This window comes from Boleophthalmus pectinirostris, unplaced genomic scaffold, assembly GCF_026225935.1.
Source record: "Boleophthalmus pectinirostris isolate CB_2022bp ecotype Guang Dong unplaced genomic scaffold, ASM2622593v1 HiC_scaffold_8, whole genome shotgun sequence".
NCBI lineage: Eukaryota > Metazoa > Chordata > Actinopteri > Gobiiformes > Gobiidae > Boleophthalmus > Boleophthalmus pectinirostris.
Window position 1 is genome coordinate 13,639,121 of NW_026571515.1, and position 24,866 is coordinate 13,663,986.

Genomic DNA, 24,866 nt, shown 5'->3' on the forward strand with positions numbered 1-24,866 from the left:
ACACAGTTGTAATTGCGTAGTAAAAGCAGTGAAGCTACTGTACATGCTGTTAGTCCTGGTTTTAGACCTGGTTTAGTTCTGGTTTTAGTTCTGGTTTAGTTCTGGTTTAGTCCTGGTTTTATTCCTGGTTTAGTCCTGGTTCAGTCCTCCTTGGTTCAGTCCAGTTTTAGTCTTGGTTTAGTCCTGGTTAAATCCTGTTTTAGTCCTGGTTTGGACCTGCTTTAGTCCTGGTTTAGTCTTGGTTTAGTCCTAGCTTAGACCTGGTTTTAGTTCTGGTTTAGTTCTTGTTTATCCGTGATTTTAGACCTGGTTTAGATCTGGTTTAGACCTGATTTAGTCCTGGTTAAATCCTATTTTAGTCCTGCTTAGTCCTGGTTTATTTTTGGTTTAGTCTTGGTTTTATGTCTGGTTTAGTCCTGGTTTAGACCTGGTTTAGACCTAGTTTAGTTCTGTTTTAGTTCTGGTTTTATGTCTGGTTTAGACCTGGTTTAGATCTGGTTTAGACCTAGTTTAGTTCTGTTTTAGTTCTGGTTTTATGTCTGGTTTAGACCTGGTTTAGACCTAGTTTTAGTTCTGTTTTAGTTCTGGTTTTATGTCTGGTTTAGACCTGGTTTAGACCTGGTTTAGACCTAGTTTAGTTCTGTTTTAGTTCTGGTTTTATGTCTGGTTTAGACCTGGTTTAGATCTGGTTTAGTCTTGGCTTTAGACCTGGTTTAGTCCTGGTTTAGTTCTGGTTTTATATCTGGTTTAGTCTTGGCTTTAGACCTGGTTTAGTTCTGGTTTTATTTCTGGTTTAGTTCTTGTTTAGACCTGGTTTAGTCCTGGTTTAGTTCTGGTTTAGTCCTTGTTTTTGTTCTGGTTTAGTCCTGGTTCCGACTCAGATATCGTTACACCCCAAGTACATATTGTTCTTTTAATTGTGATTTCTAAATGTTAATGTTTTGTTGAGTTAATGTGGAAGTAACTCGACATGAACTAATAATTAATATGAATAAATCACATGTTGTACGTATTAGTGTTAGTGTTAATATTAGTGTTAGATTGGCATGTATCTTTGCATGTTTTAAATCTGTGCAGGAGCATTTGAATCTTAGGGAAAAGTGAACCCAAGAATCCTTTTATTTCAGGACAAGGTTAGCAGGTTTTGCACTGACTAAGTCTCCATGGAGACTCTGGGAGGGCATCTGACACACAAGGACATTTCAGAACATGTTTGTATATGTCTCAACCTTTTTAGTGCCACAGACCAGTTCTATGTCCAACAATATTTCGTGGACTGGGGGTTGTGGTGGCGCAGTATGGTTTAAACCTGGTTTAGACCTGGTTTAGGGCTGGTTTTATTCTTGGTTTAGTCCTGGTTTAGTCTTGATTTTATTCCTGGTTTAGACCTGGTTTAGTCCTGGTTTAGTCCTGATTTAATCCTGATTTTACTTCTTGTTTAGTTCTTGTTTAGTCCTACTTTAGTCTTGATTTTATTCCTGGTTTAGACCTGGTTTAGTCCTGATTTTTGTTCTTGTTTAGTCCTGGTTTTAGTTCTGGTTAAGTTCGTGATTAGTCCTGGTTTAGACTTGGCTTTAGTCCTGGTTTTAGTTCTCGTTTAGACATGGTTTAGTCCTGGTTTAATCCTGGTTTAGTCTTGATTTTATTCCTGGTTTGGACCTGGTTTAGTCCTGGTTTAGTGCTGGTTTTATTGCTGGTTTAGTCCTGATTTAGACCTGGTTTAGTCCTGGTTTAGTCCTGGTTTAATCCTGGTTTAGTCTTGATTTTATTCCTGGTTTGGACCTGGTTTAGTCCTGGTTTAGTGCTGGTTTTATTGCTGGTTTAGTCCTGATTTAGACCTGGTTTAGTCCTGGTTTAGTCCTGGCTAAAACCTGTTTTATTTCTGGTTTAGACCTGGTTTAATCCTGATTTTAGTTCTGGTTTAGCTCTTGTTTAGTCCTGGTTTTAGCAGTGATTTAGACCTGGTTTAGTTCTGGTTTAGTCCTGGGTTTAGTCCCAATTTAGCTCTTGTTTAGCCCTGGTTTAGTCCTGGTTTAGTCCTGATTTAGCTCCTGTTTAGTCCTGGTTCAGACCTGATTTAGTCCTGGTTTAATCCTGATTTACCTCTTGTTTAGTCCTGGTTTAGTCCCAGGCCGTTAAAAGCGTGTCAACACTGGGAGTTCATCTGACACACGTGAACATTACAGAACACGTTTGTATAAATCTAAACTACAGATTTATCCGCTTTTCACACTGAATGAAACGTCAAGGAGTCACATTTAATTACCGCTTAATTAATTACACCCTCGATACGCAGTAATAATTCTGATTTGATTAGGATTTCTATACTGCACCTACGACCATAATACTCCAGAGTACACACCGAGCCACTGACTATTATAACCGGGACCAGCTTTCTATTGTGAGCCTAATCAAATCCTGTGTCAAGTGTCTGCTGAACACTAACACAAAAAATAAACATAAAGTCAAAAAATTCCTTAAAATATACTTGAAATTATGGCATGGTTTTTATGTTTTTTTGTAATCGATTCAAATGAATAAAAATCTACCTTGTTGTAATTTAAATGTAGCCTAATCTCAAATTGATAGAAGCTTATTGTAGTTTAAAAAAGAAAAAAAAGGTACAAAATGTGGGCCTATATATCCTGGCCTAGTATTAAAAGGCCTTATCACAGTGTAGCTTTAATGCTGACTGAAATTAGTGCACGTGCTGACGTAGACAGGAGCAATAAAGACACGGATCAGCTAATTAACGTGAATTATTTTTATTGGTTTGTTCGGAAACGCTTGGCCTTTGTTTTGGTTGTGTGTTGTCAAAAACGACGCAATTTAATTGTGTATTTGTTTTCAAATAAATACAAAATTAATTATAGGAATTATTAAAAAATGATTTAAAGGTTAAGTTTATTTTGATTCTGTTGCGAAAAAGTTGTTCAGATCGAAAAAAACAAAAACACGGGAAAAATTGTAGTTGCTCGAAATAAAAACATTAATTTAATTTTTGAGGAATTGGCTGATTATTTCCTCCATCTGTTAAAGATAATAAGAAAACACAACCAGAATGAACCTCATTTCAAATCAACTTAACCAAAGAAAAGTCAGAAGAGTAACAGCGCCTTTTACGCGTGCCAAATCTTTCCGGGTTGCGCACCGGCTTCGCTCCTGCGTCCGCGGACATCTCCAGTCTCTCTTGTCCATTCCCCGACATCAATAATAGATTTATCAGGCGGAGAGCGGAGCGGGGATGTTGGGGAGGGGTCTTTGCGATGCTTTTGGCTGGAGATAAGACGGGGAGGCGGGGGAGGAGTGGCCGACGGGGGCGACAGTCGGGAGCGCACTAATGAACGAAGGGCAGGGGCAGGGCATCATCCTCACCGCCGCGGACAAGATCGGAGCAAGGGGGACAGTCGCGTTCAGTTCTGTCTCATCTATCTATCCGTCCGTCCGACCCTCCGTGCGCGCGCTTCGGCTGGTGTGCTGTGGTGTCTCTCCGGAACCGTGCGCCCTGCTCGCTCGCTCCGGGGACCGACCCCTCCGCCGCGTCCCTGCCCGCTCCGAGGCGCCCCGACTATGGGCTGCGTGGCCAACTCCTCCGGGACTGGTGAACTTCTGCTGCCGCTGGAGGCTCTTCGTCTCTCCCAACTGCTCCGTCTCGTCGATAAAACTAAGGTCAGGCTGAACAACAACAACACAAAAAGTAGAATACGAAAAAATATCGCTACTTTTGCTTTGAATTGTGAATTGTGCGCGCTCGCGTCTATCGCCGGTCCCGTGTCGGATGTAACTTTTTTTGGCGAGCTTTCCTCCTGTTTGGGTGAGTGTGTGAGAAAAAAAAAGAGAGAGAGCGGAGTGCGGGGAGCGTGAGGGTTTGGTTTGGCTTGGTGCACAGCGCGACCATGTGGCGTTACGCGGTACTGTGCCGAGTGTGTGAGCGTGTCCAAAAGCGAAACACGAACGCCAGAACGCATTTTTACACTAAAATTATAACATTTTCACAACAATTCTGAATTTCTTGAGCTGTTTTGGATTATTTCTAACATCGTGCCGAATTATTGGTGATGTAACTTCGAAGGGAAGAGTAGATCTATCGTGTCGAACTGCTATCAGGAAATAAAAAGCAAAACTGGACACGACGTGATTACGCACTGATTATTATTTTGTAAACTGTAACAATTAAACAGATTTTTTTTTTGGTGAATTAACTATAATTATCTATCTATTCTTGATGCATTTTGAACATTTTGATGCGCATTTGACTGATTGCGCACGAACAATTAACCGATCGATGTCTGTAAATTACTTTAATCATGTCCAGGTTTACGCGTGTGAAAAAACGGCACACAATTTGTATTTATTAACGCGTAATTGTGAGTTAAAACGCGTTTAATCCATCGCAAATGTCAAAATTTACTTGTATTTTTAAGAAGTGATTTACGTATTATCGTCAACGCGAGAATGCCAACGATTGTAACTCGCTGTTTTATTCAATTTTTTGGCGTTTGGATTTATAATATCGCTTTTTTTTTTTTTTTTTTTTTTTTTGGCCTTGATCCAAACCTGGTGCCGTTCGTGGTTCGTTTTGACGCAAAGCTGTGGGCTGGCGCGCGCAGGGAGGAGATGAAACGCGCTACCGTAATTTATTCAATGTCCCCAGCGCGTTCCACCGGATTTTTTCTGTGATTTTTGACTTCGCACGGCCGCGTCGAAGCGAAAGGCCTTTTGGATCAGCGGCCTCACGTTACACCTTCTACTCCAAAGTGTATTAAACGCGTTTCTGGAGACTATAAATACGTTAAACTGCACGGATGAGTAGCACGGGTTGGATTAGTGGCTGTGAAATTACGCGCAAACGTGCCAAAACATAACTATATATCGTTTTAGGAATCAATACTGTTTTAATTATACTGGATTACGAAACAAAAATACGCTAAAACAAAAAATGTAATCTAAGTTTTCACAATTTATACGAATTTTTGTAAATATTTTGTTTAATATTTTAAGATGAAATGACACAAATATCTCTGTATTTGTTCTATTTAAATTAAAAATAAAGCAACTCCATAAATTATCGTGAAATGAGAGAGTCCTAGAAGGTTTTGCCATAATTGTAGGCCTATAGATAGATAGATAGATAGATAGATAGATAGATAGATAGATAGATAGATAGATAGATAGATAGATAGATAGATAGATAGATAGATAGATAGATGGTATTTAAATAAATTAAAAATAAAATAAACCTATACTTTTTCGTCAAATGAGTGAGTCTTCGTGACGATAGAAAGAAAAAAGAAAAGCAAAAAAAAGAAAATAACTCTCAATCCCAAATAAATCCAAGGATGTCAACTGATCCAATAAAAATATAAACAAATAACTTAATAAAAATAATAAAAAAAATATCTTGACAAATTGAATTGTGTGTTCGCAGATCTACTACAAAACGGTCCGGGACATCGAGGCGGGGGAGGAGCTACTGGTGTATATGAAGGACGGCATTTTCCCCGAGGGATCCATGGCACCCAACCTGCAGGGTAAGACGAATGCGCGTGATTAGAGCGCGGTTTAAACACACACACTCCGGACCGGGGAGAACCGAAGCGCGACGTGCCCGTGCGTCTTTGCGCAGGGGGACGGCACCGCGCCCACTGGTGCCAAGTTACGCATGTAGGCTCCCGGACAAGAGGACAGAGACACGGACGTACAAGAGGACAGAGACACGGACGTACAAGAGGACAGAGACACGGACGTACAAGAGAACAGAGACACGGACGTACAAGAGGACAGAGACACGGACATACAAGAGGACAGAGACACAGACGTACAACAGACGCACAAGAGAACAAATACAGAGACGCACAAGAGAATAAATACACAGACGTACATGAGAACAGCTTCACAGACGCACAACAGACACACAACAGACGTACAACAGACGTACAAGAGAACAAATACACAGACATACAACAGATGCATAACAGAACAGCTCCACAGACGCACAACAGACGCACAACAGACATGAATTTGTAGTTGTGAGGACCCCCTCGAAAACGAGACGGCAGAACATCTCAAGGGGCTTATCCTCCAGATAAATAAAATTCAAAATTCAAATAAGGCACACAACAGATGCACAAGATAACAGCGCACAAACGTACATCAAAACAGCTCCACAGACGTACAACAGACGCACAACTGACGCACAGACGTACAAGAGAACAAATATACAGACGTACAAGAGAACAGAGACACAGACGCACAACAGATGCACAACAGAACAGCTCCACAAATGCACAACAGACACAACAGAACAGCTCACACAGTTGCACAGACGTACAAGAGAACAAATACACAGATGCACAAGAAAACAGCTCCACAGAAGCACATTCATGTCTTACTTATCTTGCAAAAAAGCCATTTCAATAATCAATCATCTTTTCAAAGACTTAATACACAGATGGATTTCCTCCCCCTCCCCAAAATCAGTCACTGTCTCCTTTATTCATTTATGTTTCCATTCTTTTCTCTACGTTGTTATGAATGATTGTGAACATCTGCTTTATGTGTTTATACTCGGCCAAGGATGTTCATTTTGTCTTCGTATGTATTTTAACTTCTTGGGTTCTGTTTAAAGAAAATACACCTTACTGTATTGTCTTTAAAAAGAACCCAAGAAGTTAAAGTGTTTATACTGTATTTATTGTATATATGTGTCATGTGTTAGAGGAGGCTGGGCTGACATTCTGAAACAGTGGAATTATCTGAAAACATGTTGCAAAGTAGCCGTTGTGTAAAGAATATTTTACATTTGTACTTGAGTAAAAGTACAGCTACATTGCTAAATATTCACAGTTACAAGAGCAAGTAGTGCCAACAAATACTTGCTCAAGTATTGTATTAAGTAAAACGTACACAAAGCAGATTCTAAGATCCTATTCCAAATACTCGTCACTAACTAAGCAATTTTTGAAGCATTTTAGATCACGCTTTTGTACAAAATCTGATTCATTTGAAACGCTAAAGGTGAACTCAATTGTTTTAAATCACAATTTGCACATTCTCTGAGCTTTGAGAGATGCAGTGCTGTTATCGTGTGTGTTTAGAGGCCTAGGGACTCGCGGTGACGATACGATACATATCACGATACGCACGTCACGATTCAATACATCACGATACATCCCAATACTAAGACAATGAATGATATATTGTGATTTATCAATAATTTCTTCCAATAATATTGTCACCTACACCTTCACGAGAACCAAACTGTATGAAATTAGAGATGTAACGATATCCAAATCTCGATATTTATACGACATTTATTGCGATATAGAACTGTAGATAGGACACTTTTTTGCTTTTAAAATACCTTGACAAGACTTTGATGCGAATCATTCCATCATAATCCCAAGAATTCAAGTAAAAAAACATATTTCTTCGTTTTCTGCACTGAAATGAATCATGGGATATGTAGTCACTTTGTTTATTAACTGTTGCTACTATAAAACCATGTATTCAAGCACAGGAACTTGTAACTCGATATATTATGACAGCCCACAATATTATTGTGAGACTTTTGACATCATGATATCATGATATTTAGGGTATTGTTACATCCAAATATGAAATATAAATGATTACCTTTTTAAAATCATGAGAACAGTGAATGTAATTGATGAATTTTAGTGAAAATAATTGTTTAAAAGATCGATTCAGAGAATTGTGCAATGACATATCATGATATATCACTGAATCAATGAACAACTAAGACATGTACAGTAGTTAATCAGTAATATCTGATTTAAAATTAAGGTCTAACTCATTACAATTACAGAATTATACTCAAGTATGTGCTTAAAAATACTGAAAAAGTACTTTTACCCAACAAATGTCACTGACAGTAATGTATTTGTAATCATAATCACTGCAATTTAGAGATACTTTTTCAGCATTCACAACCTATATTATTTTAAATGTTTTCAAATAACTATGAAAAAAATGCCACAAAATATTGTGTTCCTAATATTTTCACAGGAACACACAAGCCTCCCCCAAACAATCATAACATTTCTTCCAAAAAATTTCCTGACACACTTGAATTGTCTCAAAACTTGAAGGTTTTATTCTGAAAATGTTTTAACTTCAGATTTGACAACCCCTCGATTTGGAAACCAGCCCCGTACTCTCCCACTAGTCTAGTTTTCTTGTCTCAAATATTTCGCTAACCACCTATTACAGTGTATTAACATTAAAAATTTAAGACTGAGGAACAGACTTGGTATTTAAAACCGATTCTGAAACCACAATCGTAATTTAAAATGTTGTTTTTTAGACAGTTTGCATTAGGACTTTTATGATGATGTATTTTAAAGATGAAATTTTGTATTGTTTATGTTTTGTTTTTGTTTGTTATTTTCAATATTGATATTGTTTCGGTACTAGTTTAAGGGCGCGTTCATGCTTGACATGATTTGGTCCTGTGTTTAAGCCCTGTCTAGTCTTGATGCGGACTTGGTTTGGTCTTGTTCTAGTCTTGGTTTAGACCTGGTCTTGTTCAGGTATTTTAAAATTGCTCAAGTAAAATCAAATTTTGTATTTTTTGTTTTTTTGTCTTTTTTTTTTCAATATTGATACTTTGACCCAGTTTCTTTAGGGCGCGTTCACACTTGTCATGATTTGGACCTTGTTTAATCTTTGGTTTGGTCCCGTTCTAGTCTTGGTTTTGTCTTATGTGGTCTTATAATTGCTCTGATAAATCATAAAGTTATTCTAAAACTGTTCAGGAAAGATCCAATTTTTTATTGTTTGTTTTTGTTTTTTGTTTTTTCAGTATTGATACTTTGACCCAGTTTCAATATTAGTTTTAGGGCTCGTTCACACTTGACATGATTTGGTCAGGGTTCAAGCCCTGTTCTAGTCTTGGTTTAATCCTATGTGGTCTTATGATAGTTCTGATAAATCTTAAAATTATTCTAAAACTGTTCAGGAAAGATCCAATTTTGTATTTTTTTTCAATATTGATACTTTAATCCAGTTTTGATACTAGTTTTAGGGCGCGTTCACACTTGACATGATTTGGTCCTGGTTTAAGCCCTGTTTAGTCCTGATGTGGACTTGGTTTGGTCTCGTTCTAGTCTTGGTTTATTCCTGGTCTAGTTCAGGTATTCTAAAACTAAACAAAAATTTTGTATTATTTGTTTTTGTTTGTTTTCTTCAGTATCAATACTTGGATTTGGTTCTGATACTAGTTTTAGGGTGCGTTCACACTTGACATGATTTGGTCCTGGTCTAACCCCTGTTTCGTCCCTGGTTTGGTCCTGTTCTAGTCTTGGTTTAGTCCTATGTGGTCTCATGATATTTCTGATAAATCCTAAAATTATTCTAAAACTGTTCAGGAAAGATCAAATTTTGTATTTTTTTTAGTATTGATACTTTGATCCAGTTTTGATACTAGTTTCAGGGCGCGTTCACACTTAACATGATTTGGTCCTGGTTTAACCCTTGTTTAGTCCTGATGTGGACTTGGTTCAGGCTCCTGGACTAGTCCAGGTATTCTAAAAGTGTTCAAGAAAGATCAAATTTTGTATTGTTTGTTTTTACAGTATAGATACTTTGATCCAGTTTAGATAGTAGTTTTAGGGCACGTTCACACTTGTCATGATTTGGTCCTGGTTTTAACCCTTGATTTGGTCTCATTCTAATCCTGATTTAGTCCTGGTCTGGTCCAGGTCTAGTTCAAGGTTAAGTCCTGTTTTTTAAGCATGAATGCACTCTTGAATGCACCACAGTTAGTATTTTCGACTTCTACTATTACCTGCTTCTTATGGAATTAAAAATGTGGAAAAACAGAACTAAAAAAAACTTTTAAACAGTTTTCAGCAGCCCAAAATTATTCCTCACTTACCTTACGCATTCTAATTGTTCACCAGATTTGCCACGATGTTAAAAAATAACAACAACTAGCATGCTAACGTGCACTTCCGGACTATCAGACACTGAAACGCCCCCAGACATTAACCTCCGGAGCTGCTTCGATACTTTATCTGTACTTGGGTTCAAATATTTTGGGGGGAAAAAAATCTGTTTGTCAATTGGCGCTGTCACCTTCCATCGGTTTAAGCTCGGAGTTTTGGAGTTCGCAGGAAAGCCGGGATCAGAGCGCGACTTTAAGGAACATATCCGCGTCACATTTTGTAGCGGAGCTGTGAAAATGAGTCTCCGCTTTTATCGCTTCAGAGTCATTTAGCGTCAGCCCCTTGTGTTAAGCCGTAAAAGCCTTCAGGGACGCGGGCCTGAACAGCGGGGCGTTCATGGACCTGCCAGGGAATACGTAAAAAAGGGCTTTGTTAGTAGTGAAAGGACAGGAAAAATGTGTAAAATTGGCCGAGGATGAAGTAGAGTTATAGGAAAGTATGTAAGTATAGTTATTATTTGTACGCAACCAAGCTCAAAGTGGTTTCATAGGTTGAGAGGTTTTTTATTTTTTATGTGAAATGGAAAATTAGCCATTTTTCTGTAAATTTGAAGTCGTTTCTTTGTGGTTTTTCTCCTTCATAATGCATTTTTGCTCCAGCTTTTTCAGTTTTGATACCAATTCCGATACTACAGATTTAAGTATCTACCAATTCCTGCATTTATTCCTGCGTTTATTTCTTTAAAACAAAAATAACATAAGACAAAACTGATCCAAATGTGTTGTTAACTATACTTTGTGTAAATAAAAAGTTCAAACTAGGGATGTAACAATAACCGAAATAGATTTAGATTCGATTTAGATTTATTGTCATTGTACAAAATGTAACAAAACTTCGACAGAGCAAATCTGTGGCAGTAAAAATGAATAAATATAGACACATTCTCACATCCGTACCAATAAAAACCTTAAATAAATAAATAGATTATAGCACTGAGCAAATATTGTGATATTATATTGTCAAAAGTCTCACAATAATATCGTGTTTTTTTATGTTTTTCATTTGAATTCTTGGGATTATGACTGGAATAATTCACACCAAAATCTTGACAAGGTATTTTAAATGTAAAAAAGTGTTACAATAACCAAAATATAATGATATTGTATCATCAAAAGTCTCAGAATAATATCGTAGATTGTCACAATTTATCGAATCACAAGTTCCTTTGCATAAATGCATGGTTTTATAGAATCAACAGCTTATAAACATCAGGAAATACATATCCCATGATTCATTTCAGTGCAGACAACATGATGAAATATGTTTTTACTTGAATTCTTGGGATTGTGACGAGAATAATTCACACCAAAATCTTGTCAAGGTATTTTAAAAGCAAAAAAGTGTCCTATCTACAGTTACATCAGCCTCTTTAAAATATCGCAATAAATATCGTACCGTGAGATTTGGATATCGTTACATCTTTAGTTCAAACATTATGAGACTTTTTGGGCCGGCTCCCACCAGTAAACACTCTCATTACATCAATTTATACAAATATATTCAACCAGAATCGAACCGATATTTGGAAGTCGATATAATTTATAAAGCATTTTCAGAATCTGTGCCGATATCCGATACCAGACATCTTCGAGAGACTTTCATTTTAACATTCTGCAGTCTTTTAAAAGTTATTTATGAAGTGTTAAAGGATCGGTTTATGCTCATGAGCCTAAATAAATACTCACGTTTCATACTGATAAATGAATCCACACCTCTTGCATATTCATGTTGTGTCCTTGGGCAAGGCATTTCACCCACGTTGTTCACATATTAAGACGAAAGACGAAAACCAGACCTCAACTAAGCACTGACTAAAATAAACAATTAACTTTAAGCTGCTTATATTCAGGGATAATTCAGTTATTCACACAAGCAGACTTTAAAATTGGTTAAGAGTCTTGCCAAATGACACAACTACAGTGTATACGAGTGGGAAAGATGAACTGCAAACGATTACGAGAGCAAGAATGACTAAAGCACAGTGGAAGTACTCAAGTAAAAGTAAAAGAACAGATACTAGATACTAGCTACTAAGTTAAAGTATTAAAGTACCTGTTTAAAAATGTACTTAAAGAGTAAAAAGGAATATCAGACAATTATAAAAAGTACTTTTATTTTCAGTCCAGTTCAAAAATGAAGCTGCTACTAATATGGCCAATGCAAATATTTACTTTAAAAAATGTATTAATATTTTAAATATGTCAATAAAACAAAAAGAATGTATGAAACAAATATGAATCCTATGTTGAACCAGGACTAAACCAGGACTGAACCAGGACTAAACCAGGACTAATCTTGGACTTGACCAAGACAAAAAGTGGGACTTAACTTGGACTAAACCAGACGTATAACTGAGATTTAACTTGGACTAGACCAGTGCTTCTCAAATAGTGGGGCGCGCCCCCCTTGGGGGGCGCGAGGCTCCGTCAAGGGGGGCGCGTTTGACCTCGGGGAGCATGCTTTTTTATTTTGATTTTTTTTACTGTCTTAAGGGCCGTTCACACCAAAGCGTCAAAAAACGCCTTGACGCCTCTATTTGAGCGCCTTTGCATTTGAGTTTAGACGCCCCCGACGCGCATCTTTGACGCCGTGGACGAACGGGACAAAAATACTTGACGCGCGTCCGTTGCCCTGGAAACAAGAGCCCGGTCCCGCTCCTTTCCCGAAACAATGTCAGACCAGACTGAGAGAGTGTTTTTATGACATAAAACATCAAAGGAGGAGATCGGGTCGACGGCTGGGGCGTATATATATTTATACTCCGCTAATGACACTGGATCAGTCCCGGTCAAGTCCTGGTCTAATACCGGTCTGGTCCTGGTCTAATCACGGTCTAGTCCCGGTCTAGTCCTGGTCTAATCACGGTCTAGTCCCGGTCTGGTCCCGGTCTAGTCCCGGTCTAGTCCTTGTTTAGTCTCGGTCTAGTCTCGGTCTAGTCTCGGTCTAGTCTCGGTCTAGTCCTGGTTTAGTCCTGGTCCGGTCCTGGTGTATTCCTCGCGATCGGCTCGGTGATTGTGGTGTATATATTTATTCTCCGCTCATGTTTGTGGTTCTCGTTCTGGTTCTCGGGTTTTTCTTCCTGATAATAACGTCGGTGCGTCTCTGGATACTCGTCCCTGATTGGTTGACGCGGCGCGTCTGACACGAAAAGTTCAGAATTTTCAACTTCTTGACGCTGACGCCTTGGACGCGCGTCTTGGCCGCTGACGCCAAAACGCTGAAGACGCGCTGCGCTGACGCCAGATTCGCGCCGCGCTGACGCCGAAAACGCGCCGCAAAAACGCAGGACGCTCTAGTCGCGCGTCCACATAGACTTTACATAGAAAGTGGACGCTTTGACGCTTTGGTCTGAACGGGCCTTTAGAATAAAGTGCAATTGCACTTCCACTACATTAGGGGGCAGTGGCGCTCTCATTGGCAGAGTGTGCGCAGGGAGCATTCGCTCGGTGGTGTAGGTGTTTTGTTTGCACTGAGCATGCGCGCTTTGCACACAGCACAGAGTTTGAGTATGAAGTGTAAACACGAAGTGTAGCAGACCCTCAAGTGACACCATGAAAAATGGGGGGGGGGGGGGGGGGGGCGCGAGATGTTTTATTCATCCTAGGGGGGCATGACAGAAAATAATTGAGAAGCACTGGACTAGACCAAGACTAAAACTAGGACTTAACTTGGACTAAACTAGGAGTAAAACTGTCACTTTACTTGGAATAAAACAGGAATAAAACTTAAACCAGGACAAAAAGTGGGACTTAACTTGGACTAAACTGGGACTTATCTTGGACTAAAACTGGGACTTAACTTGGACTAAACCAGGACTAAAACTGGAACTTACCTTGAACTCGACCCAACATCTTGTAAACATTTCGTCAAATTCACAGTCAAAACCAAGACTAAAACTGGGACTTTACTTGGACTAAAACAGGAATAAAACTGTTAAACCAGGACAAAAAGTGGGACTTAACTTGGACTAAACCAGGACTAAAACTGGGACTTAACTTGGACTAGACCAGGACTAAAACTGGGACTTAACTTGAACTCGACTCAGCATCTCGTAAACATTTGGTTAAATTCACAGTCAAAACCAAGACTAAAACTGGGACTTAACTTGGACTAAAACAGGACTAACATCACGACTTAATTTGGATTTAAACAGGATTAAAACTGTTAAACCAGGAGAAAAAGTAGGACTTAACTTGGACTAAAACCAGGACTTAACTTGGACTAAACCAGGACTAAAACTGGGACTTGACTTAGCTTGGCCTCGACTCAACATCTCGTAAACATTTCGTCAGTCAAAACATCACTGACAAACGTGGTACAGTCACATCTCTTCGTCTCGTTGTCGGTCCCTTGCCTCTGTCTCTCGCTCTGAATCGTTGGCGTTGTGCTCTCGTTTTCGTGTTTCTCTTTTACCGTCCTGGTTCGGGGGGGAGAAACCCGATTCACCTCTTTTCCGCCGCGTCCCTGTACGTCACTCCCAATACGTCCAATATTTTATCTGCAAATCTAAACTCCGAGCTGCACCAAAGCGGAAAAGGGCCCGTAGTTCCTCCAGTTCCTCGCTCACATCTTGGACTCATTTGGTCGTCAGGTATAACAGTGTTTTGTTGTGTTTGCGGATCGAAACGAATCATGTCACGAAGCGATGTCGGACAGCGGTGCTTCGAGTTAAAGTACTGCAAGTGTGTGTAGATGTCAAAAGTACACAGAATACAGACACTAGATACTCATTTGAGGAGGTATCGATACTAAAAGAACTGACCTGGACCACGGAGGATCACACAGATATAAAACCACGTGGGAATAAAAAAGAAAGTACACTGACATTTTATTCTGTAATGAAAAAATGTGTTTTATTTTATTTTATTTTATTCAAGCATGTTTAACATATAAATCCTGAATATTTAGAGTTCTTATTTCAAAGAGAAAACACTTCAGGAGCCAGGACTGAACCAGGACTAAACCAGGACTAAACCAGGACTAAACCAGGAGTGTTGAAACGGGCCCGGAGGTGCGCCAGCGTAGACTGTCGGGATTGAGACCACGACCAAACCCAGACCAGGACCAGGACTGAGACTGGGATCGCATCAGCACTGAGATTGGGATTAAGACCGGGACCAGACCGGGACTGAGACTGGGACTGAGACTGAGACCAGACCAGTACTAAGCCTGGAACCAGACTGAACCCAGACCGGAACTGAAACCAGGACCAGACTGGGACTAAGACTGTGACCACACTAGGACTAAGACCTTGACTGGGACCAGGTCCGGGACCAGGACTGAGATCGGGATCAGACCGAGACCAGGACCAGGACTGAGACCGGGACCAGACCAGGACTGAGATCGGGACTAGACCAGGACTCAGACCGGAACCAGACCAGGACTGAACCCAGGACCAATCCGGGACCAGACCAGAACTGAGACCGGAACTGAGACCAGCACTGAGACTGGGACCAGACTGGGACTGGGACTGAGACTGGGACTGAGACTGGGACTGAGACCAAGATTGAGATCAAGACTGAGATCAAGACTGAGACCGAGACTGAGACCAGGACCAGACCGGGACCAGACCGTGACTAAGACCAGCACCAGGCCAGGACTGAGACCAGGACTGAGACTGGTTTAGTCCTGTTTTAGTCCTGGTTCAGTCCTGGTTCAGTCCGGCATTGCAGTTTAAGTCACTGTTGTTGTTTTTTTTACATTTAAACACAAAACCTAAAACTGAAAAAACAAATCGTTATCTGTTTTTTCATTTTGGTTTTGAAGAAAATCGTTGTTTTTTTCATTTTCTTAATTTTGAAAAACGACTGAACAAATTACACATGGATTCTAAAGGTTGAAAATAGCTGTTTTAACTACTTTAAATCTCCCTCCTCATGACATCACAAGGTGTAACAGCGCAATTGGGTCTGTTTTAGAGCATTAGAACATGTCTTAAGTCTCACAAGAGTCATTTTTGCTCAAGATCGGACCTTTAAAATCTCACTTAACCAAAACCGAACAAGAACTAACCCAGGACTTCACAAGGAAACCCCTCAGCACCTCGTCTGTTTGACTTGGGCTGAAACGGGAGCTGATTGGTGCGTTGCTCGCTGGCATCACGTCACAGCGGCGCAGGGTTTGGTAAATGATTTGTTTGGGCGTCTGTGTGCGTGCATCCATCCATGTTCGATGTGGAAAAGGAAAAAGTCACAGTCCACCTGGCAGAAATGTGCGCCCGCCGGCCAGGACCATTTGCATCTTGATGTACAAAACCAAATGAGAGAGGACAGGCTAAATACGCCGCAGTTCTACAAATATGTGAAGCATTTGTGAATGGAGACGAGGAGGAGAAGGAGGACGGACTAGGACTGGACTCAAACTAGACTAAACCAGGACTAGAACTGGGACTTAACTTGGACTAAACCAGGAGTAAACCAGGACTAGAACTGGGACTTAACTTGTATTTAATCAGGATTAAAACTGTTAAGTCAGGACTAAAACTGGGCCTTAACTTGGACTAAACCAGGACCAAAACTGGGACTTAACCTGGAATAAACCAGGACCAAACCAGGACCAAAACTGGGACTTACCTTGGATTTAACCAGGATTAAAAGTGTTAAACCAGGACTTAAACTGGGATTTAACTTGGACTAAACCAGGACTAAAACTGTTAAAACAAGACCAAAATTGGGACATAATTTGAGCTAAACCAGGACTAAAACTCGGATTTAACTTGGACTAAACCAGGACTAAAACTCGGACTTAACTTGGACTAAACCAGGACTAAAACTCGGACTTAACTTGGACTAAACCAGAACTAAAACTCAGACTTAACTTGGACTTTACCAGGACTAAAACTCGGACTTAACTTGGACTAAACCAGGACTAAAACTGGGACTTGGACTAAACCAGGACTAAAACTGGGACTTAACTCGGACTAAACCAGGACTAAAACTGGGACTTAACTTGGACTAAACCAGGACTAAAACTCGGACTTAACTTGGACTAAACCAGGACTAAAACTGGGACTTGGACTAAACCAGGACTAAACCAGGACTAAAACTGGGACTTAACTCGGACTAAACCAGGACTAAAACTGGGACTTACAGGCGCATTATGCAACTTTTCGCTTGGAGTCTGTCACCTTGTAGTTTCTGTGGAAATGTCTGGAAATGCCTGGAATGTTCCATAGTATGACTTTAAATATGGTCCATATTATACTGTTTTCACACACGTTGGGTGGCTGGGTCCACCTTGTGATGTCATGTGGTTATACAGGAAGTGCTCCATTGTGTTTTTAAAGTCCACACACCTTCAATAGAATCACTTGGATAATTTCAGATCTGGAATTGCCGATCTGTACTGAACTAAAAGTAAAATATAGCTGTTAACTTCATGACATCACAAGGTGGAACAGAGCATTTTGAGGTTTGAAGAAGTAGATAATAATAAAAGGTTAGTTAAAAATGTGTGACTGAAACAAAACACAAGTCCAGGTCTGTTTCTGAGGAGGTAACAACATCCTAACGAAACTAAAAGCCAAAGTTAAAGCCTTGACACAAACAATGTATTCCCATTATCACAATTAAAAATGTAAGGAGAAATTTACTGCCTATAATAAAACAAAACAATTCTTACACTTTTAAAGAGTTCATGGACAAGTATGTGAAGCATTTGTGTGTGGGAATGCCGGGATGAGATACGGAGTGAAAGGGTCCCATGTCTGCAGGACCTGGCAGGGCTCTCCGTCTGGCTTATCGGAGCAGGAATTCAGGGTCTGGAGGAGCTAAGGACTCCCCGGAGACCTCACCCATGCTCCCAGATTAGCCGCTAAACTGCACATAATGGAGCTACTTTGGTCTCCCAGACAGCCATTAGTCCGCCGGCCCTCCTCGAACTCCAGGAACACGAGAACAAGAGAGGTGCAATGGGGCAGCCCTGCCGTGTACCTCTGTTCAGCTGCACTTTTGGAGGAATTGTTTTTGGATTAGTATTTGGATGACTTCAGTAACCCTTTATTTAAAAAACCTGTGCTGTTATATTATTGGTCAAATGTCTGTCTCTATTTTGGGCAGCTTTATATAAGCAACAGTGGACGGTCACATTTTTATAGGGCGCTTTTCCAACTTCAAGACAGTCTTTCCAGCGATTAGGTCAGGAATCAGAATACACTAAACCACGGGTGTCAAACTCAAATTCACAGAGGGCCAAAATTAAAAACTTTGACTAAATTATGGCTAAACTATCCAATCCAATCCATGTGTCATTCGTTCATTCATTTTTCAATATAAAACCAAAATAAAATGAAAAAACAACAGTTTTCTTCATTATTTGTCTCCAAAACCAAAATGAAAAAACATTCATTTTTTTCAGTTTTCAATTTTGTGTTTAAATGAAGAATGGAAAAACAAATAACGGCCCTTTAATTTGTAAATTACCGCCCCACGTCTGTGTTACTTGCAGCACATTCGCACGGGATAAGCGAAGTCAAATAAATTACAATTAATGCAAATTACTCCGTTTTACTGATATGACCAGTACTAGACCAGTACTAGACCAGGACTGAACCAGGACTAAACCAGGCCTAAACCAGGACTGGATCAGGACTGGACCAGGACAAGACCAGGACTGATACAGGACTGGACCGGGACTCATCCAGGACTGGTAGAACTGAACTGAGACTAAACTAGGACTTAACCAGGACTAAACCAGTAGTTACGAGTTACCAGTAGTAGCTAGTTATATTATTTAAAATGTTCCTTACCGCTCGCTGCTACACATTATCCCGGCCATCATCCTGCGAGAATTGGCTCTCTTCTTGGACGTCTTCCAGTTTCTGCAGATCGGTTTACATATATATTTACATACAGGGCCGTAATCAAACTTGCCCCTAAAAAGCTTAAAACTGCTAATCAAAATTTCTACCGCAGTCTCCATATTCAATCCGGAAAAAGATAAAAAAGGTGCAATTACCACAATTTTTGCGCGGGACTAGTATTATCACTGGACGTCTGTGTTTGGCGAAATATAGTCGGTCATTTGCGGCGTAATTTCCACTTTACAAATTACAGACATGGGGCATTCGCACGGGATTAAGATCTCAGGAATTATTACAATTCACCAAAAGGTCCACAGGTTATACTAATCCCATGCGAATAGGGCTGAAGACAGACATTCTGTGTTGGCGACGATTCCCGAGATCGAGGATTTAAAGCCGGAATAAAGATAATGTTTGGTGAATTTTATCAAGGGGAAAAACGTTATTGTCCTTCTTCCTACGGGACTTTGAGCATTACATACGTCACGACCAAATAACAGCGATTGGTTAAATAAAAAAAGTACCCGCCCACCTACTGTTGAGCGAACGAATCCTAATGCTGCGAGGTCAGACGGTTTCCACGATGATGAATCAAGTTACTCGAAGCGCTGTACATCAAGAAACCATTCACCTATTCACATACAAACACGCGGGGTGAGGTGGGTAAAGTGTCTTGCGCAAGGACACAATGACAGCATTTATTTGTTGGAGCTAGAATCGCACCGCCAACCTTCAGATCAGTGGGCAAACACCTTCGAAAAAATCTTGCATTTTGTGATGGTCCATTTAAAAGAAATTACGCAAAATTCTGTTTGTGTTTTGATAAAATTATAACGTGGTTTTCCAGTGTAGGAGTTTGATTTTATTTGTTGCAAGTCACTAATCTTGAGTGAGCTCCTCTGCGTTTTTAAAGTCCAGACACTTTTTTCCAGTCTGTAGTATTTTCAGTGATCAAATGTGACCTCTCTACACCAACCATTTTTAACATTCATCATTTAACGTCTTGTGTTTTATTATTTTTGTCTAATTATTATTAACACAGCTGCCATCCTTTACAAGAACCCTCCACGGCACTGACTAAATATTCCAAAAGTAGTTTCAAATTGATCAACTTTTCCCCCCTAAATCTAAACTTTTTGTTGTAAACAGTCGGTAACTTTGGCCCTGGCTCGCCGGCTCATGCATATTTCCATCAACACTCCCCTTGGACAGTGTCAGAGTAGTTAGCTTCGCATTTGTGTTACAGCTCATTGATCAGAAGGTCATTTACCAGCCTCCCCCCGGTCACTCTGCTCTAATGCCCTTTTAATGTGCCCAAGAAGTTCCAGCTGGATAAACGGTGGCGCGGCGATGCCAAAGGTGAGCCGTGGCACCGTGCACCGTAAGCCGTTTTTGGATAGAGTCACTCAGCGGTGCCGGGAGTGATGGATGGGTGCGGCCAAACCCGGGTCTGTTGGGGCGGCGAGGGGGGGACGGGCGGGGGACTCCGAGGGCTACGCTTGGACCTGCTTACCTCGACGGTTCTTTCAGGAAAACAAAAACACCGAAAAACTGTCAAAAATGAAAATATATTGTCAGCTTTCAGTTTTAATCCACTACAACTACGCAAATTTATCTCGTTTTGTTTTGTATTTTACGACAAACGGCAACGATTTATTAAAACTACTTCACACTATTCTTGCTTTAAAGATGCACTGTGTAACTTTCACGGGGAGCGACCTGAATTAATGTGTCATTCGTTCATTTGTTTTTTCAAAATAAACCAAAAATAAGAAAAGGAAAAAAACAACAATTTTCTTCGTTATTTGTCTCCAAAACCAAAATTAAAAAACAGATAATGATTTGTTTTTTCAATTTTTGATTATGTGTGAATCAGGACTAAACCAGGACTAAATCAGGCCTCAGTACTGGTCCAGTCCCAGTCTTAGTCCTGGTCTCAGTCCTTGTCCTGGTCCCAGTCTCAGTCCTAAAACAGGACTAAACCAGGATTAAACCAGAACTGAACCAGGACTAAATCAGAACTGAACCAGGACTAAACCAGGATTAAACCTGACCTGAATCAGGACTAAATCAGAACTGAACCAGGACTAAACCAGAACTGAACCAGGACTGAACCAGAACTAAACCAGGACTAAATCAGGACTGAACCAGAACTGAACCAGGACTAAACCAAGACTGAACCAGGAGTAAACCAGAACTAAACCAAGACTGAACCAGGACTGAACCAGGAGTAAACCAGGACTAAACCAAGACTGAACCAGGACTGAACCAGGAGTAAACCAGGACTAAACCAGGACCAAACCAGGACTGCCGGGACAGGCCCAGAGATGCAGCAACGTAGACTGTCGGGTGATCAGAACTGAGACCAAGACCAGACCGGGACCAGAGCAGGACTGAGACCAGAACTGAGACCGGTTTAGTCCTGGTAGACCTGGTTTAGACCTGGTTTAGACCTGGTTCAATCCTGGTTCAGTCCTGGTTTAGTCCTGGTTCAGTCTGGCATTGCACTTTAAGTCAAATAATGAAGGAAATAGTTAGAAAACAATAAATAGAAAATAATAGAAAATAGTTTTTTTCGTTTTCCTATTTTTGATTTTATTTTGAAAAACGAATGAACGAATGATACACGGATTCTAAAGATTAACTTTAATACGATCTATTCATGACATCACAAGGTGTAACAGAGCATTTGCGCTTGTTTTTGAGCGTTAGAACATGTGATACACGGATTCACCTGCTTAGTTTGGAATATTCCACACTGCACAATTAAACGTATCCATTTCACATTCATTCAATTGAAGTTGTTTTTATTGATCAAAACTACCTCAAAATACATGCAACATTGAAGATTTAATGCCGGAACAAAGAGAATGTTTGGTGAATTTTATCAAGGGAAAGACGTTATTGCGAGTGAACAAATCCACGAAGTGAAACCGTCTGGTGAATCAGGATAAAGTCTAATACCATATTGCGGAACATTCCAGGCAAAGCAATAACATTTCCATGGAGACAAGGAATGAGCGAACCCTCCACCAGAAAAGTTACACAGTGCACCTTTAGTAAATCTCAAACAAATGTCCAAATAGTTTTATGAAGACTTTATTAAAACCAAATCATCCAAATATATTATGTCCTTTATTATTATTATTATTATTATTATTATTATTATTATTTTAAATGTATTTATTATTTTTTTATTTATTTTATTTTGCAAACTACTAAATCATATTCTTTTCTATTTCATTTTACGATGGACCGAAAAGGATTAAAACTGTCAAATATTGTAGGTTTTGAAACCTACAAAAGGTTTTCATTTTTCATTCCACACCCTTCTCTCTAATTTTAATGTCTCTCTCTTTAAATTATTTTTATGATTATTTATGTTTTGATTAGTTTTTACTGTGATTTTAATGCATTTCCTATCCACTTTGAACTACTTTGTGTACGAATTATTATTTTGTCTTTACTATCCCGCTACTTCTTCTACCTTTTTAGCGGTTAATTTGGTCTTTCACCGTCTTACCTCACCACTCACGCTTCCACAAACGGTCAAACACTGAAATAGTGAAATAGTACACACAAAAAACACCCTTCTCTCCGACCTCTTCCCCGCTCTATTGTACTTGGCGCCCGACACAGGAACCGGCCATTGAAAAAGCTGGCAGGAGTTTTATGCGTTTGACCTTGTTGGTGAGAAGTATTGTAGAAGGTTATCAACATGGAAGGGGAAGGCCAGGCTATTGTATCCCTGGAGTGCGATTACACCCACGCAGGGGCCCCCGAACACTTAGCGTAACAGGCAATTAACTGTGCTAATGACGGCTGCATTTCACCGCTAATTGATTTCCACTTTATGCGAAAGTCGATGGTAGGATCATTGGTTTTAGCGACTGGACGAGACGCGAAATGTAACTAACCCACACTTGACTACGTGGTAATAGATGAGATGGTGTGGAGATGAAATACACACACAAGAAATGAATTAAACAAAAAAATATATAATATAAATACATACATTTTACATTTAGCGCAAATCCAGTTGATGAAATTGTAAAAAAAAGTTCAAAACCAAGAAAAGTGCAAGTTTCAAGAAGCTTCCAAAAGTTTCTCCATAAGTATCACACACAGAGGACTGAAATTTTGTAGACTTGTAGTCCTCTACTTTGTGTTCAAATAACATCTCTCCAAAGTTTGGTATCTCAACTCCTTGTCATTTTATATGAACTTAAAAATGAAAAAAATCTCATTCATTTCCGTGGCGTACCATTTTTAGCCCCCTTTTAAACCTACTTGTAGGTGTAGCAGACCCTTAAATTTTTTTTGAGGATCAAGATATCACCAAATGTTGAAAATTTGAAATAGGTTATGTGTGAGGGTCCTGTTAAAAACAAGAAAATGTAACATGGTCCGATGTTCACATGTAATTTATGGCATGTGGGTATTGATGAAAAAATTTTGAATAATTTGTCTTTGAAAGATCAAAAAAAGACCTTTCATATGGTACCAAACATGTGTATTTTATGAAGCTCCTTCAATTTTTAATTGTATCTTGAACATTCACATTTGACACAATGACACGAGTCTACAATGACCATGTACTGTTTTGTTTTTTGTTATTTGAACACAGAGTAGAGGAGCACAAGCCTACAAAATTTCAGCCCTCTATGCGCGATAGTTAAGGAGATATCAACCTGTGAAAACGGCCGAGAAAAAATGACGCGATTTTGGGCCCGTAATTTGACACATACTCTCCTAATAAAATGAGCTGTAACTTTAAAAGTAACGATCGAAAATCACTAAAACTTCACAGGGTTGGTACATGATAGTAAGGGACCAGCTGGTAATAACTAAACAAGACCTTTCCCTGAATCGTTTTATACAACTACAAGTGGTTTAAAAGGTCAATAAATCTTCAACCAACACTGTGGAAACCTTTAAAAAAAAGAGTATCAAGCTTTATGTTTTGAAAGATATAGAGCTCTAAATTATTTATATTTTATCTCTTATATATACAGTGAGTCGTAAGTGCAGTTGTAAATGCAAACTTGTTGTTCATGCACCGCTTTCTTTCTTGGAATTCTGTCCTTGTTTAATAAGATTTGGTACTTTTGCTTCAACTTGGACCCTTTCTGTTGTGGTCTGTTTTGTTTTTGTTTTGTAGTGCTGCAAAATGACACACTAATTTTAAATTATTGGGTCATTTTGCATTTTGGGTCACACTAAATCTTAAAATTCTCAAAAAAATAAATAAAAATAAAAATAAAATCACGTTTTTGTTATTAAGTATAGGTGCATTGTGTAACTTTTCTAGTGGAGGGTCCGTTATTTTATTTTATTTATTTTTTTATTTTTTTGTCTGGAATGTTTCACAGTATGATATTAAACCTTTCTATCTCCATGCAGACCAAAATAGCCCAAGTTACAGGTCAGATCTGTGGAAAGGCGACCCTTCTTACAAACAGAACGCCTGATTTTCTAGGTATTTTAGAGCTATAAAACCAACTGTAATGGAATAAATGTAAGGTAAATCTGTTTAATGTCATACTGTGGAGCATTCCAAGCAAAGCAATGACATTTCTGTAGAAACAAGAAGGTGACGGACCCACTATTGAAAGTTACACAGTGCACCTTTCACATAAGTAGAACCACAAATAAAATTGCCAAATGTTTCCCCCTGATAATCTGTTTTATGTATGTATTTTTGTGTTTGTGTGTGCAGACGAGCAGATGTACCGCTGCGAGGAGTGCGACGAGCTCTTCTCCTCCACGCTGGAGCTCAGGAGGCATCAGAAGTACTCGTGCTCCGGCTCCTTCGGCTCCCTGCAGGACGACTTCAAACAGGAGAGAGAGGACAGCGACGAGCCCATCCACGAGTGCAAGGACTGTGAGAAGATCTTCCCCAACGAATACAGGTACAGTCTGCTCAGCTTTGGTTTGATGGTTACACAAATACTGATGGTGGAGGCTGAGGAGGCTGATGACGAGGTTAAAGGTGCCTTGTGTAACCTGATTGTCTCTATGTATTTGTCAGTGTTGAGTCTGGAGCCCTGAACCGGTCCATTTTTGGAGACATGAGCAGTACAGCATCACATTCCGAG

The 24,866-nt window shown here is 39.6% G+C and overlaps 1 protein-coding gene across 1 annotated transcript in view; it reads left to right on the forward strand.

Annotated features, from left to right (window-relative positions):
- Positions 1-24,866, forward strand: part of prdm16 (PR domain containing 16) — a 65,940-nt gene that overhangs the window by 13,138 nt on the left and 27,936 nt on the right. The window contains exons 2-3 of the mRNA XM_055166050.1: positions 5,429-5,531; positions 24,488-24,680. Of these exons, the coding sequence (XP_055022025.1) occupies positions 5,429-5,531; positions 24,488-24,680 (296 nt within the window). The remainder of the gene's footprint in view (positions 1-5,428; positions 5,532-24,487; positions 24,681-24,866) is intronic.